The sequence below is a fragment of the Gossypium hirsutum genome, chromosome A13 (genome assembly GCF_007990345.1).
Source record: "Gossypium hirsutum isolate 1008001.06 chromosome A13, Gossypium_hirsutum_v2.1, whole genome shotgun sequence".
In the NCBI taxonomy this organism is placed as follows: Eukaryota; Viridiplantae; Streptophyta; class Magnoliopsida; order Malvales; family Malvaceae; genus Gossypium; species Gossypium hirsutum.
In genome coordinates, this window is record NC_053436.1 from 105,457,243 (window position 1) to 105,478,698 (window position 21,456).

Here is a 21,456-nt window from a genome sequence, read left to right on the forward strand (position 1 = left end):
TGTTCATTTCATTTTTTTTTTATCTTCAAATCAGATTGAGTTCAAAAAAATATAATTCAGATTTAGTTTGAGCTCCGCCTTATCTAAGGAGGGAGCAGAAATGTAAAAAGTAAAAAGTGAAGAGAAAAAATGGGGGTAATCATTTTTCTTGTTGAATGTATAAAAATTATTTCTTTTAAATTGAAAAAATAAAAAAAAAGTACATTTTTTTTCATTTCTTCATTTTTTTCTACTTCATTTAGTTTTTGGCCTTTCGAATTTGTTGTTTTTTAATTTCTTTTTTTCTCAACTAGACACACCTCTAGTAAATACTAGGAGTAAGTGTCCATTTTGGGTTTTGGTGACCTACAGAAGTTCAGTGAGACTTGTTGGAGATCTTCATTAGGCTTTTTATGTAAGGCCCATTATTACAGAGAACCTAATTATTCACACATCATAATTACATACAAAGGTAGTAGAAACACAAGGAAATCCTACGAAACTCTCCGCCCTCTGCCTTTTTCTCCTTCACCGACCCGTTTTATATATGGAAGCGGAAAGAAACAAGAGCTTAAGGACAAAGAGGTGGTAGGACAAAAATGAGTCCAGGTTTCTGTTATTTTGGTGATTACCTTTCAAATGACCCTCAAGTTCAACCAAGTATACATTGCTTCTGTTATTTCTTATTCCTGGTGGCTAGTTAGCCATTCACATCCAAAAGCTATATCTTACGTGTGAATGGTAGTAGGCTCACCTAAATCAGGTCTTGGCGGCCTTCTCTTGGGGAACTGGATTCTCTTCCTGAGTTTCGCTTACAGGCTGTCAACAACATTCCTCCTTATTCTCATTTTGTCTAATTATCAATGCTACTACTTTTAGTAATAGTACTGATGAATAAAATGTTGATTCTTTGTTCCTGGATTTCTAGATTCCAGGTTGTATTTTCAATTTATAAACAAGGGAAAAAAACAGAATAGTCGGCATCGAGGGGTTTTAAAAAACTGTTCTTATCGGTCCTACTTGCAGGCCAAGCTTGATGGAAGAAGATAATAATAACTTTATGCTCATTCATTTGTTGGGTCGGACTTAGTTTTTAGTCCTTTAAAGCAAGAGTGGTCATTGGTGTAGGTATGTACTTTTACTAGCAACCATTAATATTTTCTATCATGGGATTCTGAACATTCTAATGGCTTGAAGAATAATTTCAATTAAGCTGAAACTTCGATAGTTATTATCTGTTCTCTGATAACTTTTTTTGTTCTTCTTCTTCTTCTTGTAAATTGAATAATGGAACTCAAGTGACATTTTGCTCTTCCAAGGATTTTAGATTCATTATTTGATCTCCTAAGGTGTGCATATTTCTAATAAACATTGAAGTGTTGCAAGGTTTTGCTTCCTTTGCTTTTGAGGTTCAATAATTGATTAGTGATTTGATGTTTTTATTGTGTAACCGAACTCCACAATGTGTGATGAAATTTGTGGAGCCTTATTTCTCAAGAAGACACTATCCAGTACTAGCATTCAATTTTAAACCATGGTTTTGCAGTACTGGAAGCAACTTTTGCTTCTTTGATTTACTACTTTAGTCCTTTGAAATCAACTCTTTGCTGCTTTGATTGACAGCTTATATTATTCCTTTTGATGATCTGTTGGTAGGCATGCCTTGTTCCCTCGCCTATCGGATCTTGATGCGGCACAAGATGCAATCGATCATGCAAGTTATAAATTCAAGGTGGAGGGGTTGCCTGATGCACCAGTCTTTCCTTCGTTCCAATCTTGGGGCAGCCTCCCTTTCCGAGTATCTATATTCCCCCTCATCCGAGGCTCAGATTTAACCTCCATAATTAATCTCAATATGGGGCTCCAACATCCTTCCTGTCAGAAGTTGATGATCTCTTAGCTCAGAAGACATTTATACAAGGCGACTGCGAATCTCTATAGCAGACAGCTTTCAGGACCTACAGAAGATAGTATTCATAAGGATGAGACAAATTAAAGCAAATGAACCGATGCCTAGGACTACTATGGTGTTTTTATCTTCATTCTACATCCAATTTGCTTAACATATACATACATAGTCGAAGTTACTTCCTTTTAACAAGTCTTCATTATGATTCTGGTTCATCTGTTTTATTTTTTTATTTTTCTCCAAAAAGTAAATGAAGTAAATTGCTGCTACACTTTTAATTTCACTTTTAATTTGCTGCTACACTTCTTAACTACATATATCTTCTTCACTCTAGCAACACACAATAAATATAGACGATCATTCCTCTTAATCTATAATCATAAACTTAAACTAAATAATTTGTCCATAATTTTTTTCAATCATCTAAGGGTTATAAAAATGTAATAACAAAAGTGACTTTGAACAAATTAAATCGACAACCAGTACAAACTGATAAAATTGAGTTTTATTTTTTTAAAATTTTTTACTCAGACTAATTGAATCAACAAACCAATGATATGATCAATTCGATCATCGACCCGGTTTAAAAAACTTTGAGAAAACAGAAACAAGCTGATGTAATGGCAGGATAAAATTTCCATCGGAATATTTACCAAGTAACTGTACCATAGAATAGGCATCCATCCATCCATCACACTGATGTTGAAACCAATAATTTTTTTCTTTTGAAGAACGGAAACCAGTTTTTTGAACCCAAACACAACAGATTTACTAATAAGCAATAATCATCCATCCATCATATGAGTGTTGATACCTTCAATTCATAGCATATTACAGTGAACTCATATTTGTACAAGCAAAATATGCTAGTCTACCACCATCACCACTTAAAACCATCCATAACCTTGCATCTCACTCCAGTCCAATCCAGTTCACGCAAAGGAAATATTGCTCCAATCAAACTCACAATTCATATATATCCATCTCTACTTAATTTATATAATAATAAAGGTTCCAACTTTCTTGCTTTCTTCTATCACTGTTTCCGCGGTCACCACACTGCCATGGTTGTCTAGGTCCTAAGGTTTTCTGGATTACAAGGCACAAAACTGGGCTGGGGATGAGACATCACATCACGTAATATAATTCCTCCGAGCAGCAACATTTCCTACTATCTGCTAGCACAAATACAACGTTTTTACCAATCATTGATTTCTTGCACCAATGACCAAACCAGGGACAGACAAGTTGCAAAGTTAAACCAAAACTAGGATATAACAGCCAAACAAACGCAGACACCAAATGAATAGTATTCTTGGATATACAAAAGACTAATCACTGCTGATGTCATCATGCATGTTCAAACATATATATTCATGTCCGTATAAGCAATCATAGAAGCTTCATCCTGCACATGCCATGGGATTGCACTAGAGCTTTTCGATAGGCTTTAAGTATTGCATCAAAATGATGAGGAGGCTAGAAGAGATGCATATAAAAAATATAAATAGAAATAGCAACTTACCTACTAACATGCAAATCAAAACATTCCACGATTCCTTCTTCCACCATCAATATCTACAAAAATTTAGATCTTGTAGGCAAAAAACAAAACACTTCATCTAAACAACTTGAGATGAAATATTTGCCGTCAATAGTGTTCCCCGAAATCCTTCTTCAATATTTTCAACATTCATTTTCTGGTCAGAAAGCTCATCTGTGCATCACAAAGGGATCAGCAAACGATGGCAATTTCATTATTGAAATGCTTGGGTGATACAGCTTAGAATGAAATTAACGATATAGCTTTTTGAGCAAAATGTATATATAAAAGAAAGTGAACTCTTAGAAAGGAGAAAAACGCAGTAGAAATAACCGAAACAACGCAGTAGAAATAACTGAAATAATTTCTTGTATAGTTATTTAGAAAAGGTAAAAAAAAGTGGGTTAATAGATAATAATTAAAGCTCATTTTAAAAAAAATTAAATATTAATATAACCTTATGAAAATATGTTACTTATTTTATGGTTTTGTTTTATGTATTTTTCCATTCATAAGTTGGTCTCATTTGACTCATGACAACAAAACTCATTCAGGGAAATTATCAGTGAGTACATATAATAACACCATACTTCTTTATTCAAAAAGGCATGTGAAGTTAAAATTACTAATATATCCACAACCAATGAAATACTGTAATTATATTCAGTGGATTAGTTAGGAAAGGAAAAAGAAAAAAGAAATGTTACCAGCGATATCTCTATCTTCATGGATTTCAGAATCTTTCACCCAAAGCCTATCTCCAGGAAATATATTCATGTCAGCAAGAGTAGCAGTTTCCTGATCAATTACTCGGGATCCTTTGTGCAGTATTTGGTTTTCCTTAACAACCTACATATAGTGATTGTCAATGAGGCTGCTACTGAAAGAAAACATATTTCCTATAGTGACAACAAATGCTAATTACAAATGCATCTAAAGGAAATAAATTGAAGATAGCAATATCTCAATTCCAAGTAGACAATCAAGCAAACCTTGTAAAATTAAATAATATTAAGAAATTGTCTACTGCCACACTTTCAATCAAAGGTTGATATTAACCCCAAATTAGCGGGCAATGTCCAGCAGAAACTTTATTTTCACATGTTTGATCAAAAGTGATCCACATAAGTGATTTTAAATTCCATGAAGCTATTCTCCAAAAATAATTCCACGAAGCTAAAACGGAACGATTGAGCAATTTCAGGAAAGTAACAGTGCTTTGCAACTTAACCTACTAATATCATATAAGTAAATAAAATATTGTTGAGAAAGTGACAAGACTGTTAAAATCAGTGCAACAATATAAATGGTTCATATAATATTAATAATTAAGATTTTATTAAACTCAAAAACAATATGACAACAAAAGGTTAAGGTCCGCAAAATGGTAATGCATTAAGCAAGGAATTTGTAGGGAAAAAAATGGCATGTAGGCAGAGACAAGATTGCCAGTGCAGTTAAAGTAGTCTGAAACATGAGAACACAAGTTCTAGACAGAGAAAGGGGTATATATGTTCATAGTTTTGCAATGTAAAGATACCTACTTAGTTAAGAAAAAGCACATAAAACAAGCACAAAATTTCCAAGGAAACAAATATATTGTAAATTTCCACAAACTCAACAATGCGTACCCCAAGTGATTCCCATATCATCATTTTCAACTGATATATTGAGGTAGTTGCAGAAACTCTTAAATTTACTAAATTTCCATTGTTTGTCCTCCGAGAACGCTTGGAGGTTCGTCGATCAGGCTCAGAGGACTCAGATGCTTGTAAGATTGACTTTGGAGCTTCTTTTCCACGTACAAGATAAACATAAATATCTTCATCAGCATAGTTAAGCTTTTGCATCAACTCGCAGCTTTCTCTTTCTCCAATGCACTCCTCACATACCTGGAAAATATCAACATAAGTAGACCAAACTTTCAAATACAAGAGTACTGCTGGAAAAAAATCCAACCATGTTTTGGGCAAAAATTTTAACATAAATCATTTCCCAGATTTGATGCAAGTAAAAATTATTTAAAAAAAAAAACACTTTAAGCACTATGTACCACATTCCTTTCTATGAAATTCCCTGGCCAACCAGGACCAGCATGTCATACTTGCCTTCTTCACATGTGCATCTAACATATGCAACAATTTCCTATGAACAAGTGAGGCAATCCTACAAAGTAAATTCTGAAAGCAATACTTACATTCATTTAAATGAGGTTGGCAAGCCCTCAGATCTCCTAACAACCACGGCAGAATGTTACAATCCCACTCTAGCCAGTATTACATTGTTCAAGTTTCATAACTTCTTAGATGTCTCAGAATGTTTGAAAACCTATGAACAATAAAGCATTCTTGCCCTTAAAATTATGAGGAACCTTTTAGAATTGGATAGATCAAATAGCGTATATTTTCTTCTTCCACTAATCATATTTCCAATTACCTCTGCTTGAATTGAATGCATAAAACACAACTGTTTATTTGAAGAAAAATAAATAATTAAAAAATATACAGCATTCTCTATCTTCTTCCAATTGTTTTTCTAGTTCTTCAAATTCTCATCTTCTTTCCATGCAAAAAAGGAAAATCAATCCTACATACCTCAGGACGTGCACATCACATTTCATTATGGAAAGTTAACAACACCAACAACCAATACTTATAACCACCTAGATAAGAGCACAAAAGTTTCCTTTTCTTTTGTGACAACTATAATATTAGCTAAATTATCATCAAGTTTTAACTCACAAAAAAGAAGCCAACGTTCATAAATCCTAAATCAAAATAAGCTCCATTACATAGATCACATAACAGGAAGAAATTTTCAAAACACGTAACAGGAATAAAATTACAATATTACCTCTGCACAGGTCCTAATCACTGGTTGCCTTGACTCATTCTCATTATTTAGTTCATTTTGAAGATCAAGCGGCTGCTCACACATTCGCATGCCCCCACAGCATTCAGCCAAATCATTAGAGCTACAAAGCTCAATTATAGCAGATATGCCATTCTCCTCAGTACCACCCCATTCTTCACAAAAGCATTTCCAATCGTTCTCAGTGATAATGGTCAACCTATCTGTCTAAAATCCAAAGATGAGACTTTAAATTTTGAACTAATATTCTAGATGAAGAAACGATTTGGATATTACCAAAAAGTTCAAAAATAAAACACAGCACTAGTAGGTATCACCATCTGCATATTCAACAAAATGAATATGTATAAACACTCATATACTTACAGTAGAACTCTTCTGGAAAAAGGACCCACGTTTGTAGGCCACTTTAGGTGGCCTCTCCAGAAGGCGTGAATGCTGGAGAAAAGAAAGGTAGAAGGCTATTAGAACCAATTTCCTCGTGAATAATAATAATTGGAAAAGAAAGGAAAAAGATCACAAACTGAAAGCAATATAGGCCCCGATAATCTACAGATAAAATTTTACTTCCGACAGCATATTCCTCACTGTAAGTATGAAAGTCAATTTCAACCATAAGGTGGTTGTTGGCCCATTCATAAGTTCATTATTTCTAAATTCTTTAACTGCTACCGAAAAACATCATTACCAAATGACAGAAAGCACCAAAATGCACATAGAAAAAGGCTGGTCACTTCCCCACCAAACCAAACCAACAAGCATCAATCATAGGTAGGGAATAATCCCAATATATTCAGGGTTGGATAAATTTTAATGGGGTTTGAAGAACCTCAAACTGCAATGGTAAACAAGCACCAATCCTAGGTAGGGAAAATAATCATCCGCAATGGCACTAGACTATATAAAAAGAACTATTAGAAAAGTTGCAAGTGACCTTTTCACATTTAAGCAAATTAATAACGCCGTCAAGAATTTCAGGTTCCATGGATGAAGTATGTTTGCTGCTTGCAGTGACGTAGCTCCTCCATTTTGAAAGCCAAGAAGAAGGCAGCAAGTAGTACTTGCAATTTGAAGACAGCGGGATACTCTTGCCCATGGCTAATTTTTCATGGTTTTGACGCTGTTTAAGCTTCATTTCTCTGTAGCATGAACAATCAAAGTCAATCAACCATGAACGCATATTGACAGATAGCAACAAAATATGAATGAGAACTTAGTTCAGATTACCTTCTAGAATCCTCCAAGCATGCAACTTCTGAAAGTGTATTGCTGCACTCAGGACACTCTTCAGAGTCGGAAGGAAAAGTTGAACAACCTGAAGAATCATCAGGTTTTACTGTAATTGCATCCTCATAAAAGAAGAGCCATAGCTTCTCAGGAACCAGCAATCGCTTAGCACCAGCAGCTTGCTCTGGCATCAGGTGCCCATGAGGGCACCTAATTGACATTGTTGGTCCAGCATCAGCTTCACAAGGTGCATCAAGGTTTTTTCTTTTCACCCACTGCTGTAACCTACAAGTAGAAAATGTTCAGTGTCACTATAAACTCAGAACATAGCAACACAGAGCAGTGAAACCAAAAGGCTAGAAGGTATGCGTTTCCTACAACAGTTATTAGAAGAAGAAAAGGACCATTAGACATAATAATCTACCGCAGCAAGGAAAGGTAATCAAATTATTGAGACTATTTAAAGCAGAAATAAAATAGAGACTGCTGTAGTCATACCATGCCTTTGATACATAGTAGGCTCCATCTTTGCACTTGGCTAAAAGTACATCGTCTGCAATCTCTTTCATCAATTTTCTTCGATCCCTATAGCTGTCGGCACATACAACTGTATGTGCCACATCAATAAGGCAGTCCAGGCAGTGATCACCTTTGGCAAATGTTGGGCCCCCGTTGTACTGGTTTGCACAAGCATCATCAAAATGAACCCAGAGGTAATTGACATCACACAATAGGGGAAAATAAGATATCAAAATGGAAAAGCAAAATATTACATATGTACAAAAACATTAACATAACAATAATCATTTTTACATTTTGACAAAAAAGCAAATATGCAGAACAGAATTCAAAACTAGAAAAGCAAGTACACTCATGCAGCAATAAAAGTCATCCATTTCATTAAAATTTAACCAAGCGCTAAAGATTAAAAAAAGACAGACAAGAAAGGTATCTAAGTGTAATTAAACGAGAAAAGTAAATAACAATGGACAGAGTTCAAGCAATAAAAGTCATATGACTAAAATGAAGCTACCTTAGAGCACTTCGTCCAGGCTCCAGATGACAATCGCTTCACAGAGCCAGCTTTGGAAAGTGGTATTTTTCCATGGGAACATTGGATAGATGTATTATCTAAAACTCTGCAGGACATCAAACCATCAGCTCTAAGAGTAAACCTCGCAACAGTTGCCATGGAAAATTTTAAAAATCCATAAAGGGAACTAAATTTGGAAAAGAAAAAAAAAATACAAGCTTAAGCAAGATTACAAACATGCAGAAGTCCACACCTTAAGAGGTCAATTATTTAACAACCGTACATGCATAAGCAAATAAAAAAGGAAGAATTCAAATAAAATGTAGCACTATACTTACGGTGGAGAAATATTATCAGCCCATTGGCGAAGCCAGTCTGTGGAAATCCAATAGAATGGTTCTTCAACTGAATGAACAGGAGCTTCAGATAGCACTGATCTCACTTCCTGTCTCCTTTCTGTTATGTGATCTAGTTCTCTTTTCTTCTTCAATTTGTATTGTTCACAAGCATCAACATATGATGAATTCAAGTTTGTTATCTCCTCACAAAGATGAGATGGAAGTGAAATTCCATCATGTAAGAAAACTGCATCCCCTTCTATTTCCATGGTGCTGGCACCATTCTTCTTAGAACTAAGATTGTACATCAGCATGTAGGCATCAGTAGATGAAAACATCTCTATATGACTCCCAACACTAGATTCTTCATGTTGCAGCTGAATGGAATCCAAATGATTTCCATTGGCAGTGCCATCCCCTCCTGTGCAAGACGAATGAACAACTGCATCTGATCGATTAGATTTAGTATTGGAAGTTGAAGAGCCTTCTCCAAATGGATGATGACCCAAGTTTGAGACATGTTCGTCATCAAACTCCCACCACTGCCCTGTATTCTCATCCTTAATATGAGCTATATAGTGGCCACTGTTTGCAGCAGTTCCTTTGTGAATAAGAACTGCCGACAAGTCATATATTAATTCCACTTGAGAAGGCTTTGACAACCTCCCCTGCATATCTAGCTTTCCAGGAAAAGAGAACACAGAAGTAATCTTCTTCTTTGAAGTAGTCTACTGACACATTGAAGCACAGAAAATATTAAAAGTGTTATGACTGTTTGATGAAGCATGCTTTTGACAAGAGCTTCTTCCACAAACAACACAAATGAATTACTTATGCATCACATCAAAGGTTATAATAGAAAGGAAAAAGGATCTGCTAATCTATTAATTGTAAGATATTAAAGCAAAAAGCAAAATGATACCCAATACACCATCAATTACCTTTTGAAGGAAATCATAGCGCTTCAGCTGAAAATTAAGCACATCAGGGAGTGTCCGCAACTTGATACTGCGAGAGGCATCAACTCTTATGTTACATGACTCACAAAAATATTGGTTATCGCCATGTAACTCTTCCACACTCAGGTAATCAGTTAAACTCTCCTCAAGAGTTTTGAGGCCCTTGACATTTAACTCAAGCTCATAAAAATCTTCCATCTTTGAAGAAGCTTCAGAATCTTTGCCACATCTTGAGCACCTATGCATGAAGGATAATACATAAATCTAAAATAAAATACATTCTTCTACAAATTGCTACAGCAAAACTACCAAGACACTAACAAATAACCTCACAATGAAAAGTGGTTGCAACTAGTAGATGATTGAAATGTTTACATGAGGCAGCTGCTATAATACTGGAGGTTTGTACTAGTAGATGCCTAATGCTAGCTCAAGCATGACAGAAACCTAGACTAAAAGCAAGCTGACATTGAAGGAATTATTTGAAATAAGGCAACAAGAAAAGAGCATTCGTGGAGGAATAATCCACTTCTGAACAAATGTAAGCAAGTGGTAGTATTAAATGGCACAATGATATCTCTTGAAAGCTTCCAGAGTGCACTAAAATTTTTCCCTTGATATTGAAGAGTGGGTTTTCTTTACCTCTCAGTTTTCCTCCCTTTTAGGTTAATTAGTTCTTTTTTCTTAAAAGTCAATCACAATTCGTTATTTAGTTATATTAGAGGCAGGCATCAAGGTTTGAATCATATATGACCATCTTATAAGTCTCCAAAACATATCAAACCAAGTAAAAGAATAAATATAGCAATAATGCCAAATGCAAAATAGAAAATCATAATTTGCAAACTAGCACTGATGAGATTGATCTTACGTTGTAACATGAGATACACTTCCTCGAAAGAGATCTTGAACAATTGTCCTCGCTTTGGAAACTTGAGAATCACTTAGACAACGCTCAAGCAAAGAAAAAAGTAAGGTCAGAAATTCATGGCTATCCTGTTGAACTCCATTATCTAACTCGAGTGTTTTTATAAAAGGGGCAGAGTCAATGAAAGCCATTTTACTAGCATGCAACTGCGCAAAAAGTCGTGCAAGTTGATCTAAGACAGGATGTCGGTTCAAAACATCAGGTTCAACAGAGAAAACACCTTGTCGAAATGATTTGTTCATGTACAAGCACTGTAAAATGCTGTTAGCATAGCATGTTGCCCCCAGATTCGTAAGACCTGCAGGTGAGTAAGCAGAAGCACGGAGATCTTTACATGGATCTGGACCAAGAGCTTGAATAATATCCGACATTTTCTGCCATAAGCCAGCTTTCCGACTGCCATTAGGAGGTGGAATCAACCCACAAAAACAATTCGGGTCGTCCTTAGTATTCACACGACAGCCTTGACAAACCGGTTTTGTGATCATGTACAGCTGATTTACATCATCATCAGTTATTTCACCTGTCAGGTGAATTTTCCTGCACAAGGGGAAGAAAGATTCAAAAAGAACACCAATATAAAGCTTAGCAGCTTCCCAAGCACCCCCGTGAGGAAAAAGAACAAATAAAATATTACTGAGTCTTAAATAAAAAATAGCTAGTACCTTAATATTTCAGTAGTTGTATCATCATTCTCCACCTGTCTGTGTCTTTTATTTTTACTACGGGTTGTTGGTCGGCTCATTTTATCATTGACCGACCCTGCTGTGGGCACAAAAATGAGATTAGGTCATATAATGTTGTTTAAGGAATAAAAGGCAAAATTGCAAGTTTAATTGAGAGTTTCAGGCTCTGAGCATGAGCATTAAATCCATCCTCATAAAGGACCAAATAGAATCAATTATCCTCGGAAAGAGCCAATCTTAGGACAGCACCCAGCATATATTTGTTAGCAAACGGTCTCCCGGCCGCTATTTCGCCGTCCCACACAGCTAAAAACCTCAATACCGGTGTGAACAAATTTCACGTCAATAGCGGCGGATCACGGCCACCAATAGCAGAGTAACGGGAAATAGCGGAGTCGCTAAATCGATACCTTTCAAAAAAAGTTCTTCTCACCGAAGTAAACAGGGAGAGAATATGATGAGACAGAGTAACGAGGAGTAGGATCGAAAACAAAAAAAAAATCAAATATAGCAGAGTGATGCAGAGGCAGAGGCAGAGACCAGAGAACACAAACCGAGCCATACCACAAAATCGGATAACTCGGAGTTGAAATCAATCTTCAAGTTAAGTTTAGGGTTTCGAAAATTACCTTGTTTAATTTTCTGGTCTTTAGCTAGGTTGCCGGAAACTTGAAGGCAAGAGAAGAAGGAGACTGGAGGCGGCGGAGGAGGCGGAGGGACGGGGGCAAAATGGGAGGGAGAGAAGACGAGGCTGGGACAGAGTGGTGGTGAGAGGCTTGTTTGGCGGGGGATGTGAAGAGAGTGGGTCGGGAATTTTTCAAGGAAATTTCGGGGAAAAAAAATCTTTTTTGATTTGTAATTTTATTTGAAGAAAATACTAACAATTAGAAGTTAAATTTATATAATTTTGATGTAATTAGAACAGTCACTTGGGCTGTTTTAAATATGGTTAATTTAAGTTTGGTTAATTCCAGTTTTGAAATTCAAGTTATTTTTTAATTATTTAAGTAAATTTTAAATTTGAATTATTTTAATTTCGAGCCAATTTTATTTTAATTATTTCGGCTTTTCTATTTTTTTCAAATAATAATTATTTCATATTTAATAATTTAAGTTTAAATTTAATACACATCATATTGAGTGAGATAATTTTATATTTAAGTTATTTATATGTTTTAGGTTTGAGGAATGATGTATAAAGTTTTTTTTAATTTTAAAATAAAATTACATTAAATTTAAATAACTTATATAATCGGCTTAAATTTATTATAAAATTTATAATTATTAGAATTTTTTTAAGAAAATATTATAAATTATTATAAATTTAAATTGATTGACTTATAATATATAAAATCATAAAAAATCATTTTCAATTGTTATTTTATTTAGTTTATTTTAAATTCTCAATATAAATATTTTATTGTTAATGATATTTTTAATTTCTATTTCTATTTTTATTATTAATAACATCATTTAATTCAAAATTTGTGGACAACCATAAATTAACTAAACTTTTAGGATTTAAATCACCTATAAAAATTAAGGCTCCATTTGTTTCACTGAAAATGGCTTTAGGAAAATGACTTATATTTCTAGAAAAACTAATATTTTCTAGTATTTGGACGAATTTGTGTAAAATATTTTCTGTTATTTGTCAGATTTCTTGAAAATATTTCATAAAAGTTGTTTTCAATTAAACAAATATACATTTAAGATTTTCTTATATTTTCATTGTTTAATTGAGTTTATTTTATATCTATAAATTTATATTTTACATTGTTATTGCATATATTAATAGATATAATATAATATACAAATATATCAAATTAAATATATAATATTACTTAATTATTAAGCTAGAACACTAACATACATAAATTGAAAACAATCAAAGCGAATAAATGATTCCTGATTGTATTATAAAGACACAAAAAAAACAAAGATTAAAAATACTAAATTTGCTTCCAAACCATAATTAGTACTATATAACATTAAATTAATAATATTACCCGAGTGCATAATTAGTAGTACACCACATTATAACTAAAACATTTGTTTGAATAATAATAAATTAGCTTCAAAAAAAAAGTAGAACAAAAATTAAATAAAAGCTAATTTATTATTATTCAATTAGTAAAGTAAAGGGGCTCAAATCTATGGTAAAATCGTAAAACATGAAGACAATTAGGGATATGCCATTCTTAAGGCTCCAAGCTTTTAACTTCGAAATTCAAGTAGTCATTGGTTGTTTTCTTGAATTTTTATAGATTTGAGGTCATGGGAACTTGATTTAGCTAACTCATGTACCAATTTGTAAAGCTGTTAATGTTTTAGAAAGTTTTCATTATTGAATTCTTGAAGTTTTAGGTGTTAAATTGATAGATTTTATGCTTAGATGTGAGAAGGATTAAATTGTAAAGCTTAATTGATAGTTTAGTACATTAAGGAATAAACTGAATAAAATGTAAAAATGACTATAAAAACAATAAATGGGAGGTCCCTAATGTATAATAGTGAAATCAGAATCCAATTTGAAGCTTTAAATTGAATATGTTAGTCTCGATTTTAAGGACTAAATTGAATAGATTATAAATTTTGTATAAATTGTTAATTGAATGTGAATTGGTTGATTATTGATAGTGCTATATGTTTTATGTTAATCCGTAGCAAAGGTTGATTGCAAAATGTCCAAAGACATTTTGGTAAACAAAGCCTTATAAATTTGAAAAACATATTACCAAAAAAAATTTGGATAAGAGAATAATGGGGTAATTTTACGTTGACTGGAAAACTTTTTACGTTGACCATACTATTTTACATGAAACAAACATCGAAAAATGGTGAAAATATTTTTCGTAAAAGTTTTTTTACGTGAAACAACGGAGCCTAAAAGAAAAATTAGTTAAAAGTAAAAAAGAATGAGTAAGGTAGGTTGGAAATACATTATTTGAGTCTTCAGAACAAAGCTTTCCTTTTGAAATTGGATATAATTTTTTTTCGAATCAACATGCCATACTGGTGCAAGTAATGAGAATTAAATATTGAATGGGGGAGGGGAGGCCTACGTTCATTAAGAGATCAAGTAGCTCATTTGTTTGGAAATGCATTGCTAAAATCTGACGGCATTTACTAAATTCAATTTGTTGGTCGATCGATAATGGGAGGAGGGTTTGATTTTGGTTTGATACCTGGGCCCGAGGCTGGAATCGCTAAATAATTATTGTTTGGAGCATGTATCTTTAAATCTGGCAGTCTTGGTTTCTGACATGGCTGATGCAAAGAGACGTTGGCGGTGGGGAGAGTTTGCATCATTACTTAGTAATGATATTTTACTTTGTATTGCGGCGGTTCGGCCACTTTTGAGAAATGTAAAGAAAGATGTCTGTGTAAAAAAGCATACTAAGTCGGGCTAGTTTTCCATGCCTTCTGCATATGCTTTTTTGGGATGGAAATTCTTGGCACCAACCGAACATCTTTGAACTATAATTTTGAAATTTCTAGGTCCACAACATGTTAGGAATTTCCTTTGGTTGGTGGGACGTCAACGTCTCATTACTAGTAAGGAACGGGTAGAGAAAGGTTTGACAGAGTATGCAAGTTCCACCCCTTGTGGTGCTTACAACGAGAGCCTGATCCATCTCCTTTGTGACTGCCCAAACGTAGAATTGATTTGGAAGTTTCGAATGTTTTCTTACCTCTCAACAAGCGACATTTATTTTTTCCCTATCATTGCAGGATTGGTTACACATAAATCTATCTAATGTTTTTAATATTCAAATTATTAATTTGAATTGGGTTACTTTGTATGAGATCATGTGTTGGAGTATATGGAAACACTGGAACTTATTGGTGTTCAGAACACAGAGTTTTAGTAGCAAGGATGTGGCTACACAGGCCATTTTGTGGGCGAGACATGTGCGTACAACTAAATTTATGAATGCGGTACGAATGTCACAGTCCATGGCTAATCAATTATGGACACCACCAAATAAAGATTAGGTGAAACTAAATTATGATGGGTTCATGATATGCGAGGTGAACTGTAATAGCTCGGTTTTTAGTGGCATCAAAAACAGTGGTTTCGGAGCCACAATTCTAACATGTGAATTCATAAATATTAAATAATTAATATTGGTCATTAGTGCCATATTAAAATTTGGTCCAAAATTTTTTATGCTTGGATAGTTAATTAAAGAAAAATGACTAAATCGTAAAAACTTTAAAAGTACGTCACTATTAATTTTTAAGTGCTAAATTTATATGAAAGTATAATTAGATGGATTTTGGTGGCAGTAAAGCCATTTTTAAACTTAGTGGTCGATCATGTGCTTGTTAATTGTGTTTTTATAATTAAAAGGTTTAATTAAAATAAGGTTGAAGTATTATAATAATAAAACAAAAAAGGATCCTACGTCATCTTCTTAAATTTCTTTTTATTTTCAACCAAAACTCCATGGTTGAAACCTTAGAACAATCGGCCAAGCTTCATTTCTTATGCATGGTATGTTGTTCAAGCCTGTTTCTTGTAAATTTTATGTTTTTAAAATCGTTACAGCTTAATCTATCTAGCCTAGGGACTATTTTGAAATACTATCAAAGATTTGAAAATTTTCCATTGATATTCTTGAAACTTTTTAGTTGTTAATGGTTTAGTTTGGAGCTTGATGATGAATTTGGATTAATTTATAAAGTGATTTTCATAGTTTTGAGTTTAAGGACTGAAATGATTAAATATTGAAATTTGCTTCATTTTCTTGTAAAATTTTAGAATTTGAGGGGTGTTTAGGGATTTTTAAGAATTCAGCACTATGGGTTAAGGAGTAATTATGAAAATAAACTTGTTTCAATTTTAGGGACTAAATTGAATAAAATGAAAAGGTTTAGGGAAATTGTGAAAAATATCAATAAGAAGTCATATGCATCAAATGGATCGTTATAAAGTATTTTGGGCTAATAATCGAAAAAAAAATTACTGTATAGATCAAGAACCGGTAGATAATTGTGGAAAAGAGAAAATTATTTATTAGTCCATGATATTGTCATCTTTGCTATTTAACCCTGGTAAGTTTATGCGGTTTTTTTTGTGTATTTTTGTAATTTTATTTTTGAAATTCTATAAATTGATGACATTAGTTATAAACTGAGATGCTACAATTGAACTGGTGAAAAAATGGATTGAAATGTAAATTGTTATGCGATTACATGTATTGAGCCTGGATGAACATAGGATAGGATACGGTTTGCATGCCAATTGATTATTTTATGTGCTGTACCGAATTTGACTTGTGACGAGATGATGATTCATGACTTGTTATTGTACACTGAATATACTAGAGTCCAACATTTGTTGCGAATTACCGAGTTATATTTACAATGATTCTCGTGTGTTTCTAGGGGTGGATGTAAAGCCTATAGGCTTAACACTTGGTGCCTAAACGTGTTTATGGAGGGATGTTAACCTATGGGATAGGCACTTAGTGCCCAAGCGTGTTCTTGGTTGGATCGGCTCGGTTGAGTATTTTGGCATGTTTTGGGTGGATAACCACATATCCATATATGTTCATCAAGCTGAATTTCAATGGTTAAATGACATGACTTTGATATGTACTTGATATTTGGTTATAATGCATTGTTGATCACTTGTATATGTTTTCATGATTTCCAGTATTACACTATAACTTGATATTGAATGATATTGTGCAAATGAGATGATTAAATGACTTGTATATATAAAACTCACCAATTAAATGGTTGTGGTTGACAAGGTTAATGTTAGTTAATGATTTTGTTAATTATTAAACTATGTTTACTGTAACACCCCGATTTTTGAGGCCTAGAAGAGTTGGGCTTTGAGTCTGGGATTCGAATAGAAGGAAACCTGAATAATTAGGAAGTTTTAAATATTACCGTTTAAGAAAAAAAATTGAATTACTACTAGAAAATTTTTACTATATTTATTATTACGGATATTTTAAATTTTTACAAAATTTTAATTAGTATTATGAGATAAAATTATTATTAGAAAAATATTACTGCATGTATGTTTGAAAAATTTTTATGAAAATTTTTATTTATTGTATTATTTGAAATTTTTATTATTAGATATATTTATAAAATTATTATTATTGGTAATTAAATAAGTAACGAAGGGCTTATAGTGTGGGGAAAAGTCCAGGGTTCGGCCCACAAAATTCTTAAATTTGGATTCTTAAGGAAATCTGGGTAGTAGGCCTTATTAATAAATTAGGCTGAGTTTTAACATGTAGGAACGTCTGGCCCAATGGCTAAGCACGTTAGGAAAGGCATAGGAGGTACCTGGGTTCAAGGCACGGCGTGCACAAATGGTTGTTTTTTTTACAACCAAGAATTTCTGCAAGAAGGCCTTATAAATATTTCGAGAGGAAAGGTGACACAAAAGAGGCACGTGGTCAAGCGGCAAGGAGGCGTTAAGAGTGTGCATGTGGTTAGCAGTTTGAGTCTGGTAAGTAGCATATTTTGTTTTATTTTTAAACAAAATTGGGACAGCAGATAAGTTTTAAGATTAGTTGTGAGTAGATTATATCATGAGAAGAGCTTTAGTGCAGTGGCAGTAGCGTGCTAGGCCTGTCAAGAGGTTATGGATTTGAATCCAGGCGTTGGCGTTATTTTGGTATGTTTTTAGGCGGACCAAGACTTCAGCAGGTCTAGCACGCTACTGCCACTGCACTAAAGCTCTTCTCATGATATAATCTGCTCACAACTAATCTTGGCGTTATTTTGGCGTTGTCGTAGCTTGCTTTAGGGAGACTATTGATTTTTGCCAAGATTAAAATTAAGTATTTTTCATTCGGTTTTTTTATATGTGCGCATCGAAGACTAGCGATCAAGATCTATTTAGAGCCTAGTAAGATCAACAAGGTTAATTGTGGGGGAGATCTCGCTAGCGTTTCGTAGAAAAACAGGTGTGTAAACGACGCCCACTCATAGACTAGATCGGCAAAACCCGAAAAGCCGGCATTTGTGAACTTACAAGCGTGCGAGCGCTTGTGAGGTGGTTTGGTTGTTAATTTTGGTAATCGCAAGTAGTACGATTGCAGAGTGCGCAATTTCGTGCACTTCGGTATGTTTGGGCTTAATGGGCCGAAAACGAGTTTGTGGGCCAACGGGCCCAATTCAGTAAAACGCTCGGTAAGTGCTTCTGTTAATGTGTTAATGGTTAGAATATGTATGTAAACTCTAGAATAGTAAATTTTATTAAACTACCCCTAAGTATGAAAATTATCGTTTTACCCCTAGGTGCAAAATGACCGTTATACCCCTAGGGTTAATTTTGACTGAAATGCATGATATTTTGATTATGTTTGTTGTATGCCATGACATGTATATCTGTTGCATGGGGTTGGGTTTTGTTATGGAGGAAGAACCCGTTCTAGTGGCTGTGCCACGTATTCTGATATAAGCAGCTTTGCTGCGGATTATAGTTAGTGCCGCAACCGGTGCTAACACTGTAAGTGTAGGGATGGCGTGGGTGATTTATTCCCCACTGGAAGTGTAGGGATGGACGGAGGCAAGTGCAGGGTTGGATGGGGTTGTCATGCATTAATCATATAGACTGTTTTGTTATGGGCCAACTGTATTGAAATGGGCCCAACTGTGTTAATATGGCCAAGGCCCAATATATCTCGACTTGTAATAGGGCTACGGCCCATATTGATACTGATATAGACTAGGCCCAGCATACTCTGATATTGTAAGGGGCTATGGCCCAAATTAATATTGATATGGGCTAACTCTGATTTCTGAATAGGGCTTAGGCCCAGTAAAGCTTGAACTGATTTGGGCTCTGGTTGGGATACTTTACACACTGAGTTTTCCAAACTCACCCCCTTTCTCTTCCATCCTTGCAGGTGAGCCCTAGTTGGTGGACTTGGAGCTAGGCGGGATTCAGAGTGGCCATGAAGATTAAGTTTCTATTTTCTTTAAAATAAGTTTCGCATTTATTATTTTGATTATTTTTATTCTGGTTTAAGTTGAAATAAGGCCGCTGTTTTTATTATTTTTAATATTTTGGGTTATTAAATTGGTTAGCTCTAGGGCGTGTTTTATAAAAGTTACTTATTTTTAAAATATCACGATTACCGAGCAAAGCTTTCGCAACGTAAATGTTTTCAAATGAAATAAATATTTTAAATGGACTTAAACTTAATTTATTGTTCGTGGACAAGTAATATGCTTTAAGTGTGGCAATGGATGTGTGCATGTCTAGAATTGGATCCATGAAGAGCTTGGTACTTAAGTAGTCCAATAGACTCACCTCCTCTTGTCTGGCTTCCTACCTGGTGCACAGCTTCCATTCACTTTAATCTATAACGAAAATATTCTTTTCAAAGATTTTTAATTAAAACATGAGTTTTACAATAACGCTTCAATGAGTTTTACATCAAGAAGGGTTTTCAATGAAAACATGGATTTCGAAAAACACTTCAATGTGACACGCCGAATTCGGCCGTAACGTCTGGGCCGGGTTTGGGGTGTTATAGTTTACACTATAAGTTATATTGTTTCAACCTATGAACTTACTAAGCTCCTTCAAGCTTACGTGTTTCAACTTTTTTCTTATTTTCTTGTAGATATTGTTTTGCGGAATCGGACAATCAGATCAAGTTGAAGATCACACTATCCAGCTATTTTTTGTAGACTTTCAAAATGTTTATTTTGATATATGTCGCATGTAATAGGAGTATCTTGTATTTGTTTATAAGTGTTCACTATAAGTGACATATTTTGTGATTGTATATAAGTTGAGTGTTTGTGGCAAATAATGTGATGGATCATAGCTTGGTTTAGAGATTTTGTTAGAGTTGTGTGACCCAAATTCTTGTTAAATAAAATAAGAGATTGCTTGCAAGTCAAGATAAACAAAATATATTTTCTTTCTAGAAGATTTAGTATTTACTAGTATAATAAATTTAGCATTTATTAGCATAATTTATTTGACCTACAAATTTAGTCTATAAATAGACTCTTTTACAACCTTAGAAAATACACCCATTAAAGATTAGAACTATAACACATTTGGAGAATTTTGTGTTTATGTTTTGTTGAGTTCTTTGCTTTCCGGTTCTAGGATTTAGTTTTTTTATCATATCTTTTGTACTATTTGTTCTTTTGCCATTATAGTAAAATTATCTTTGCTCATGGTTTTTTATCCTCTTTGGAGGGATTTTTCCACGTTAAATTTGTGTGTTCAATTTCTTAATTTATTCTGCTATTTTTACTTTTTCGTTGCTTAATTGAATTGATCCTCAACAAATTTGAATGTGATATATGCTTGATATGTGATGGAATATATATAATGTAATGAAATGCATATAAACGAATTAAATGTGATAGGTAATACTTTGGTTGGATTTGTTTTGGATACTATGAATTTGTATATATGTATGGTTTTCTTTTGATAGCTAATATGTGGTGCATATGCTTTGACAATGAGTGTTAATTGATGATTGTATTATAGTACATTGTCACATTATATGGCCTTATTTAATTAAGTTTGAACTTGGTAGAAATTGAAAATGTTAGATTTGAATGTTGTTTGTGATGGTGCCTTATGGCATTATTGGCTAAAATTAGGTAAATGACATGTTTTGGTATGTTTTTTGTGTGATTTGAATAGGTTGAATGATTGGTTAATGGTCTACTTGTGGCCTAAGTAAGCATGTAATTGTATGACTTGCATTTGAAGACACATTTAGGTTCACACAAACTGAAATACGGCCTGACACATGACCGTGTGCCATACACGAGTCTATGGCACGGTTGTATGGTCTGTGTGATTTAGATATCAATTGGCACACACAGCCATAGTTTGTTGCACGGTCGTGTGCCTCTACCCACATGGTCTTAATCTTCTCACACGATTGTATCCCATAACACCACACGACTGTGTGACCCCTCTTTATTGTTTTTACCTTACTTTATCTATTTTTGTTTCGAATTAGTCC

General features: G+C 34.0%; 1 protein-coding gene and 1 long non-coding RNA gene across 8 annotated transcripts; one reads left to right on the plus strand and one right to left on the minus strand.

Annotated features, from left to right (window-relative positions):
* The first annotated feature begins 71 nt into the window (after positions 1 to 71).
* Positions 72 to 2,171, plus strand: LOC121212558 (uncharacterized). Its single transcript, XR_005907858.1, has 2 exons — positions 72 to 1,107; positions 1,636 to 2,171. It is a non-coding gene; the product is annotated as an uncharacterized lncRNA (long non-coding RNA).
* Positions 1,357 to 12,337, minus strand: LOC107893490 (ubiquitin carboxyl-terminal hydrolase 26). Of its 7 annotated transcripts, none has more exons than XM_041085576.1 (15): positions 12,103 to 12,337; positions 11,453 to 11,549; positions 10,731 to 11,327; positions 9,842 to 10,097; positions 8,901 to 9,628; positions 8,563 to 8,668; positions 8,028 to 8,206; positions 7,530 to 7,814; positions 7,237 to 7,441; positions 6,669 to 6,740; positions 6,285 to 6,509; positions 5,063 to 5,323; positions 4,139 to 4,280; positions 3,414 to 3,605; positions 1,357 to 1,937 (listed from the first exon to the last, which is right to left on the minus strand). In XM_041085576.1, exons 2-14 carry the CDS (start codon positions 11,530 to 11,532, stop codon positions 3,511 to 3,513), a joined length of 3,231 nt encoding a protein of 1,076 aa, XP_040941510.1. In that variant the 5' UTR covers positions 11,533 to 11,549; positions 12,103 to 12,337; the 3' UTR covers positions 1,357 to 1,937; positions 3,414 to 3,510. The 7 variants fall into 7 exon arrangements, with proteins under 7 accessions (XP_040941510.1, XP_016673990.2, XP_040941509.1 ...); XM_016818501.2 differs by having other exon boundaries at positions 11,453 to 11,552; positions 12,103 to 12,335; XM_041085575.1 differs by having other exon boundaries at positions 11,453 to 11,898; positions 12,103 to 12,331.
* Positions 12,338 to 21,456: the final 9,119 nt, after the last annotated feature.